At 43.9% G+C, this 8,775-nt stretch overlaps 1 protein-coding gene across 1 annotated transcript; it reads right to left on the reverse strand.

The window, feature by feature from the left end:
* On the reverse strand, window positions 1-3,992 carry Il6 (interleukin 6). Its single transcript, XM_051202892.1, has 4 exons — window positions 3,811-3,992; window positions 2,478-2,591; window positions 1,646-1,795; window positions 1-374 (listed from the first exon to the last, which is right to left on the reverse strand). The coding sequence occupies exons 1-4, from the start codon at window positions 3,964-3,966 to the stop codon at window positions 207-209; spliced, it is 588 nt and encodes a 195-aa protein (XP_051058849.1). The 5' UTR covers window positions 3,967-3,992; the 3' UTR covers window positions 1-206.
* Window positions 3,993-8,775: the final 4,783 nt, after the last annotated feature.

The following is an 8,775-nucleotide window of genomic DNA, read 5'->3' on the forward strand; positions in this document are numbered from 1 at the left end:
TCATAAAAATTATATAAATATTAATCATAAATTAACTTACAGTTTACATATTTAAATTATCAATAAATTAAAAATAATTAAAATAGTGTCCCAGCATTCATACTGTCAGTTCTTCGTAGAGAACAACATAAGGCAGATACCCAATGACAGGATATGTTTCTGACCGTAGTGAGTGTCCACAGATCCGTACGCTTAGGCACAGCACACTAGTTTTGCCGAGTAGACCTCATGGTGACTTTTAGGAATTCTTCAAGTGCTTTCAGGATGAGTTCGATAGTCTTGGTCCTTGGCCACTCCTTCTGTGACTCCAGCTTCTCCATTAGGAGGGCCTTGGAAGTTGGGCAAGGCGTGACTATTTTACCTGGATCCTTTACCTAATGGTGTGGGGAGGAGAAAGACTGGTTAAATACTGTACACATTTTTTTTGTGGGGTGCTCTGGACTATGGGAAGATTTCCAAACTTAGGATGAATGAGGCTATTTGGTCCCATCTGCCCTGACTCACCCAAGCTAGAGGGGGTGCTTTTGCTTCAAGCTCACTCTTGAGAGGGACCTATGCATAGCACTTCCTTCCTCCCTCCCTTCCTTCCTTTCTTTCTTTTTTTTAATCAAAGTGATTATTAGTTTTTCAATAGCAACAGAATCCAAAGATTATTAATTTTTTTTTAAATAGCAACAGTATCCTAACTTCCCCCTTACTGTTCTGTCTGCCATTAGAGAGTAGGCACCCAGAGGTCAGCACCACCATCTTATTTGTCTCTTATCCAGAACAGTGCTGACACACTCGGCAGAGGAGCCCATCCGTAAGGTGGTTCAGTGAGTTCTAAGTCAAGTGTTTTCCCTTTCACTTCCCATTCAGATTCTGTTGCGAGTCTCGGTGTGATAGCATGAAGGATGCTGGAAGCCCCTTCCATGGACACACTGTAAGGGGATGGCTAACTGGAAGGTTCGTCCCACTACTTGTGAACTGTCAGTACAGCAGAGTTATGTAAGCAGGCAGCTACGAAATGAATCTTAGTCCCCTCCCCTGACTCTAAGTCAAACTCTGATGGAACAAGACCCTGAATGGGTCCTGTACACGTTAAGCTAGGAAGAGCTCTGGTTTGAAGCAAGAAACTACAAGAGGCAGAGACAGACTTAACATCAGGGCTCCATTCCAGGCCCTCCTTACATCTGTCTTGGCTCACCCACATTCTCAACCCTCCATAGTTTCTATTTAATAGCTAGTGGTGGCCAGAAGCCCTTCATCTCCCTCCTGTCTTTTTAGCCTTTGGCTACTTCTCTGTGTTAGGATTCTAGTAGCAAGAATGTCACTTGCCAGGGATTAAATATTAAAGTAATTTTTGTGCCCTGTGCTCTTTTATAATGGTTAACTATGTTTGGATATGTTCCCTTTAGTCTGTTATATTTTTCTTATCTCTTAAGCAGTTAGTTAAAAATCTGTTTAATATGGTTTAAAGTAGTTATTTTCTTTGCAAAAGAGAGCCTCAAACCAAAACCCCAAAGTGAAACAAAACAGGGTCTTACAACAGGAGCAGTTGCTCAGACCCTCCCCTTTCTAAGGCTGATACGGAAGCAGTGCTGTAGCCTGGAGGGCCCTGTTCCCTCATCCCTTCCCACACTGCATGAGATAGGGACAAACTCACCTCTTGTTTGAAGATCTGATTTAGGGTTTTGGTGGTGCTCTGAATGACTCTGGCTTTGTCTTTCTTGTTATCTTGTACATTGTTCGTCACAAACTCCAGATAGATCTGGTAGTCCAGAAGGCCAGAGGTGATTTTCAGTAGGCAAATTTCCTATGAGTAGAGTGGGAGGGGAAATTAGTTCTCTCTAGGAGACAGACTCAATCTGAGAATAAGATTCCTGCTGTTGAACATCTTCTCCCTTTGCCCTTCTAGAGAATTGGATACCAGGCAGCATTGGCTGACATCCCTAAAATGTCTGGGCAACTGGAGGCACCACTTAATATTTTTCCCAAGGAAGGACCGAGAGTGTGGCAGTGGGCCTCTTCTGGACCCCTGCCTCTACCTATAGGGCCCTTCCTGTGCCCTTGCTCTTGTCTGGGCAAGCCCGGGACATGCTTTTAAGGAACAGTGAGACATCCATGCAGGCTATCTCACTGGCTGGAGGGAGAGGGGTATGGAGGGTGTTCTCAGTAGGGACAATGGGCTTGGATCCTTCTAGGGGCACCCAGAGAAGAGAATGGTTTCTGAACCACTGTACTTGAGATGAACTAGTTAAACTTGCTATGATTTCTAGCATCTAACAGATGTGAAGAATCCCAACGTAGTGGGACATTACCTGTTCAATGAGAAACTGCTTCTTAATCAAAGCTGTCAGTTACTTTCCTTATAATATTCTTTATATCTATTCCCCTATCTTTGTTGCCTGACTGGAACTATATGAATGCAGACACTAAACACATGCAAGAGAACTTTGGCTGAAAAATTGCTGAAAGAAAATATGACAGATTCCTACCCAATTGTATTCTGTTTGGAGGCATCCGTCATTCCTTTCTATCACCGGAAGTTCCAGATTGTTTTCTGACAATGCATCATCATACTTCATACAATCGGGATTGTTATTACACAACTGCAAAAGAGTACCAGAAAGCTCATTTAAGTCTCCGAAAGCAACACCACTAGAGGGCCAGATCATGCTCCCCACAGCCAGCAGACACTAAGAAAAAGGAAGCTACATCTTCTTGGCACTCAACCAAGCAGTCTAATAGAAAGAAACCCAAGGCTCTGTCCCAGGCTCTCCTCTGGCTTCAAGCTTGTTACTGTCCTGAGTCTGTTTCCTATCTTCAGGTAAAGAATTATTAAAGCCCCTCCCCATACATTTGTTTTAAGAATTCAATGATATAAACTGCCTGGCATATAGTAGAAATTTAGTAAATAACAAGAAATTTTGATGATATTTGGGGCAAAAAATTAAGTTACAGAATATTCCATCTGGAAGGGCCTGTGCCATCCATCATCTCTAACTCCATAATTTTGCAGATGAGAGTCCCAAATAGTAGGGAATTTCCCTGAAATCACAAAGTTGGTTCTACACACCCAGACCTAGAGGTTGGGCTCTTTATCTTCTCTCTTGTGATTTTTTTTTTCCTTTCTGTCATGCCGAGTAAAAATACTTTGCATTTAAAGATGGGAGATACTTTAATCTAGGTAGGTCTTATTTGTTTGTTTTGGGTTTTTAGGACAAGGTTTCTCACTATATTCCTGGCTGTCCTGTAACTAGATATGTAGATCAGGCTAGCCTGTAAATCATAGAGATCTTTCTTCCTCTGCCTCCTGAATGCTAGGATTAGAGGCGTGGGCTACCATGCAGCCTAATCTAGTTTTTATGTTAGCACTTTGTTGGGCTCTGTATCTGTATCTTATCTGGGTTGGCCCAAGAGAGCCCTGATCACACAGTTTGCATTCAACCAAAAAGCACAGCAACTACCCCCAAGCAACTGCAGATTCGTTTAGTGGCACTTTTCTTCCTCCCAGAGTGCAAGAGACAAATAAAGGCAAAGAGACCTTACTCTTTGGTAAGGAAAAAGGAATCCCTACCCAAGAAACAATTGCTAAATGTAGGGCTAGAATGGCCCACTGTGAATTTTCTAGAAATGCAGCCTCGTTCTGCATTTTCCAGACTGTGAATGAAACCCCTGAGACCAGCAAAAGGTAAAGAACACAGCATAGTCTGATCTTTAGCCTCAATCCTAAGTGCCCTAGAACTCAGCAGAGAATTCCCAACTCAGGAGCAAAGAGAATGAATGAACGCCCACTCTGGGCCTTCACCACTTTCACAGCCTACCCACCTCTTTTCTCATTTCGAAGATTTCCCTGAGGGCGTATGTAATCAAGCCTCCAACTTGTTGCAAAGTGGTATATACTGGTCTGTTGGGAGTGGTGTCCTCTGTGAAGTCTCCTCTCCGGACTCGTGAGGTAGGAAGGGCAGTGGTCATCACCAGCATCAATCCCAAGAAGGCAAGTGGATGGAAGTCTCCTGTGGATGGAAGGGAACCCGCGGCAAGTGAGCAGATAGCACAGCTGGGCGCCTGCTGCTGGCTGCTGGCCAGCCCGCAGCCGTCGCTCTCAGCCACACAGCGCTCTCTCACAGACAGGCTCAATAGCTCCACCAGAGGGCGAGGAACTGCCTTCACTTACTTGCGGAGAGGAACTTCATAGCTGTTCCTGGAGGGCAGATGAAGTTGACTTTCGTTCCTGGTGGGCTCCAGAGCAGAATGAGCTACAGACATCCCCAGTCTCATATTTATTGGGAGTCGACTCTCTAATTTTGAGACTCATGGGAAAATCCCACATTTGATAAAAATCTTTGTTGGAGGGTGGGGGTGGGGCCAGAGTGGGTGGGGCTGATTGGAAACCTTATTAAGATTGCACAATGTGACGTCATTTAGCACTGAAAAGAATCACAACTAGGGGGGGCAAAAGTGTGCTTAAGTCATCCTTGAGGCTAGCTCTAAGAAGCATGACCACTCTTTACTTTCTTCTTTTCTTTTTTTTTCAAAAAGGTGACTCAGCACTTTAGCACGTCTTGAGGAAAAAAGAAAAGCTGAAAGCACAATGTTTTATAAGGAGAAAAAGAAGCTGAACCTGACGTGATTTACACACACACACACACACACACACACACACTTGAAGTACTAAGAAAGAGGCTAGCATTTAGTACCCTACTTTTCTATGTTTGCAAGAACCTAAGATGTGACCTGAGTTTCTTCAGATCATACAAACCTGGGCTTACATGGACAGTAATAATACCTGTGGCATAGTGCTTGTGTTTCCTGAATCTCCTCAGGACCTGCTGTTTCCAAACGGTTTGTTCACCTCTAGATTTCCGAGTCCCCACATGGAGTGAGCAAAGAACAGAAATATTTTCTGAGCGCCATCAGGTCTGAAGGGGCATGGCTCACTCTAGGTGACCCCTCCAAGGCCCAAGTCTTCTAGGCTGGGTCAAGCTTGAATAGAACTCCTTCTTCCCTTTGCTTGTCTTCTTCTACTGGAGGGTCCCAGGCCTTCCCCCCAAGCATCTCCAGATACCTAGACAGCATTCAGAATGACTCCAGGATGAAAGTAGGTTCTGTATATAAAAAACCAAAATCATTTACAAAACACATTCTTAGCACCAGTCAGCTTCTTTACTTTGCAAAGATTGCTGGAAGATTCTTACAGCAGTGGGCTTTGCTAGGACAGTTAAAAGATTCATGGCTTTCCTCTCCCATTTGTGTATATAAAATGTTAGGTCTGCCTGTTGAAAGAGGCGAGGTCATTCATTGTTCCTCACTGTTTGAGGCCCTAGTCCTAGAGGGAGTAGGGGTTTTTAGTTTGAAAATGCAAATGGGGGAAGAAGGCAGGATGGTTTCACTTTTCATGTTCTTGGGTCTTAAAAGGACAGCTGGACCAGCCCTGTGTTGAGTCTGCACTGAAGGGAGACCCTTCCCCAGCCCTGTGTTGAGTCTGCACTGAAGGGAGCCCCTTCCCCAGCCCAGTGTTGAGTCTGCACTGAAGGGAGCCCCTTCCCCAGCTCCCTGCCATGAGCTGTCTCAGGCCTCGGTATCGTGAAGTTTCTTTTCTCCACTTAGCAAATGTTTAAAAATGACTCAATAAAATTTAGATTGTTATACTGACTACAATATTCAGGTTTCTCTTTTTAATAAAAGGGTTCTTTTTAAATAGGGGGCATGCCTGACAGTGGATGTATCCCTGGTGCTCGAAAGGACTTTGGGAGCACATTCCCCATGGAGGGATACTCCCTTAGCCTAGAGACAGGAGGGAGGGCCTAGACCCTACTCCAAATGACTTGACAGAGTTTGATGATCCCTCCTGGAAGGCCTCACCCTCCCTGTGGAGTGGGTGGGGAATGGGACGGGAGCGGGTATGGGGGGCATGGGAGGGAGGGAGAAGGAACTGAATCGATATGTAAAATAAGAAAAATAATACATAAAAAAGTGAAAAAAAAAACAACAAAAAAAAAACAAACAAAAATAAATAGGGGGCCTGCATTCATGATTAAAAAATGTTCAAACAAGACAAGGGGGGGGAGGGGAGGGGGAGCGGCCCTTTGGGTCCCATAGGCAGTGCCTAATCCCTAGTAGTTTTAGTGGAACTCTTGTCAGCCGAGTCTGGAAGAGTTTTTTTTTTCCAGCTCATATATTTATACATATATGTCTTATACATATTTATGTATAAAATACATACTTACACATGCATATACATGTAGATACACATTGTGTGTTAATGGCCTGGATGCTGTCTTTATTGCTTTTCATGGGGTTGAACATGGAGCCCACAGGCTTTTGAGTAACAGTTTGTGTTTGAATCCCAACTCTGCCATTTGCTAGCTGTTTGACACTGGCTGAGTTACCCATGATCTGTGTTCTTGTTTATTTATTCTGTAATACCAGATTGATACTAGAGCTTTACTTATAGGGCTGCTATGAAGATAAATGAGAATAAGCACTAACTTTGTAATTTTCAAGAGCTGGAACACCTCCCTCGGGGAGCCTTCCAGCATGACTGTCAGTTCCCCTGGGCCTTGCCTGTGAAGTTATTATAGAGAGCCAGCTTACCATGCTAGGCCTGAGTAAGTTTCCTAAACACTTTCTCCCTCAAGAAATGAGATTGTAGATGCTATTGAAAACCTATTATGGGGAGCTGGAGACATAGCTCGAAGTTAAGAACATTTACTTCCCTTTCAAGAGGACTTAGGTTCAGTTTCCAGCATCTACATGGTGGCTCTGAGCCATCTGTACCTCTTCTGACCTCAGAGGGCACTGAACATACAGGACGCACACACGTACATGCAGACAAGGCAGTGCTCAAACTAGATCCCTTAGTTTAGATAATTACCCGGCTTTACCTTACTCCTAGATTTCCCCCAGTGCCTTCCGCCAAGTGTTTTTATATCAGAAGGCACAGCCCATGCACGTCTTCATCCTTCACATTTCTGAGCATGGTTCTCAAGCATGAATGGTCCTGGAGACACCAGAGCTTGTGCTTTTGGCGGTCAGCAGAAGACGGTGATTCTGTCTCATCCCTTTGTATGCCACCAGCATGGATCTCTATTAGTGCCAGTGCCTTTGATTGTCATTTGCTTGTAGGAGAAATGAACTCTCTCTAAAACATTTGTACAGTAACTCTAAACTCTTTTTCTACCATTACAAATTCTTTTCTCTATGTCTAAATGAGTTTCCCACTTGAAGAACTCGGTATGTGTGTGTAGATTTTTTTTTTTTTCCTGTAATTTTAAGTTCATGGTAAATCTCGAGGAAGGCACTGATATCTTAAACTACCCTTACTTACCCCAAATACCACTCACATTTTAGTATGTATTAGTAACCAATAAAGACTAGTATACATTGCCATTGCTAACTGAAACTTGGGAGTACTTAAGCATTGCCATGAGAGAATGGAAGGGAGGGAAAGCCTGCTGTGTCCCTCAGAATTACTACTTGTATCAGCTTCTTTATTTTATTTGTTTAGTTTACTTGTTCAAGACAGGATTTCTCTATGTAGCCCCGCCTGTCCTAGAACTCACTCTGTGGACCAGGCTGGCCTTGAACTTATATAGATCCATCTGCTTCTGCCTTCCGAGTGCTGGGATTAAAGGCGTGTGCTATCACCACCTGCTGTATCTGCTTTTCTACGTGGTAATGGAATCCAAAGTTCATTAGTACATTTGAGGTGAGTGGAAGAAAAACATTTCCATTTGGTACTTAAGGTCTCCAAGAGAAATGCTTTCCACACTCTTAGGCTGTGGCAGGGAATGTGCTTTTTGGCTAGGGCTGGAGATGGGTGGGTTTGTGATTTAACTAAAGGGAATATCTCAAAGAGAAAAGAGAAGTACTGGTACTAGGGAACTTGCAGCTGCGTTTAAAATGTAGTTTCACTTGTCATCCGCAGAAGATGTTTATAAAGAGAAACAATGGGTAATTTAACAGCTTTTTCCAGGAGAGGCTCTGTGAAATGTCTTGTATTGGGAAAAGTATTGCTGTTACTTACAGAGAGAATACTATGGAGATGCATGTTGTGTCTGTTTGGAAGGCACTGGCTGATTCTGAAAGGCAGCCAGGATAACTTTCCTAAATTCTTGCCAGCTGCCAGCCAGGTCAGCCTCAGTTCTGATGCCCCAATCCTAGTGAAGCTCCTAACAACTTCTTGGTCTGGCCTTAGATTTCCCAGTGTGCAATGGGGCTAGACCTAGATTTCCTAACGCCAAGTTGAATGCACCTCTGTCCTGCTCTTTCATCTCCTCTCTGCCCTTGTTGTTTTGCTATGCATGGAGCTACCTCATCCCTAGAAAAGTCGGCTATCCCAGGCATTTTGGGAGTGGCCCTGTGGATAATGAGGAACGCTTTCCCTGCCTAGGGGCTTGTTACACCTGCTCTGGTCTCTGATCTAGATCTGCTAGGATTAATACCCCGATTCCAACATGTTGACAAGCTGGCCTCTCTGAAGTTGTGATAAATCACATTGTCAACTCTCCTCAGGGTAGGGAGATCCCTCAGGCAGAGTTTCTGTACTTGCTTCACTCTGTTGGGTGGGTTTTCAGTGACCACTGCTTGTGCTTCGAAATTGGGAAACTTTGGCTTAGAGAAACCAGTTAATTTATTCTGGCAAGTCACTTAAACCAACCTCAGCTTCTCCAAAGATCTCAGTTCTCTGAGTTCAGTGTCATGGGCAGAAACTAAGCATGCAAAGCATCAGCTTTCTCTCCCCCCGAATTAAGGTACTAAGAACCATTTGAAAGTGTCACATGTCATGTG

This window comes from Phodopus roborovskii, unplaced genomic scaffold (genome assembly GCF_943737965.1).
Source record: "Phodopus roborovskii unplaced genomic scaffold, PHOROB, whole genome shotgun sequence".
In the NCBI taxonomy this organism is placed as follows: Eukaryota; Metazoa; Chordata; class Mammalia; order Rodentia; family Cricetidae; genus Phodopus; species Phodopus roborovskii.

What these genes read in the sequence shown, in the direction of transcription:
- Il6 (XM_051202892.1), bottom strand. Translation starts at nt 3,966, where the DNA reads ATGCTGGTGATGACCACTGCCCTTCCTACCTCACGAGTCCGGAGAGGA. An exon ending in TCTTCGAAATGAGAAAAGAG is followed by an intron (nt 2,592 to 3,810) that starts GTGGGTAGGCTG and finishes ACTCTTTTGCAG; the next exon opens with TTGTGTAATAACAATCCCGA. An exon ending in ATCAGATCTTCAAACAAGAG is followed by an intron (nt 375 to 1,645) that starts GTGAGTTTGTCC and finishes CCACACCATTAG; the next exon opens with GTAAAGGATCCAGGTAAAAT.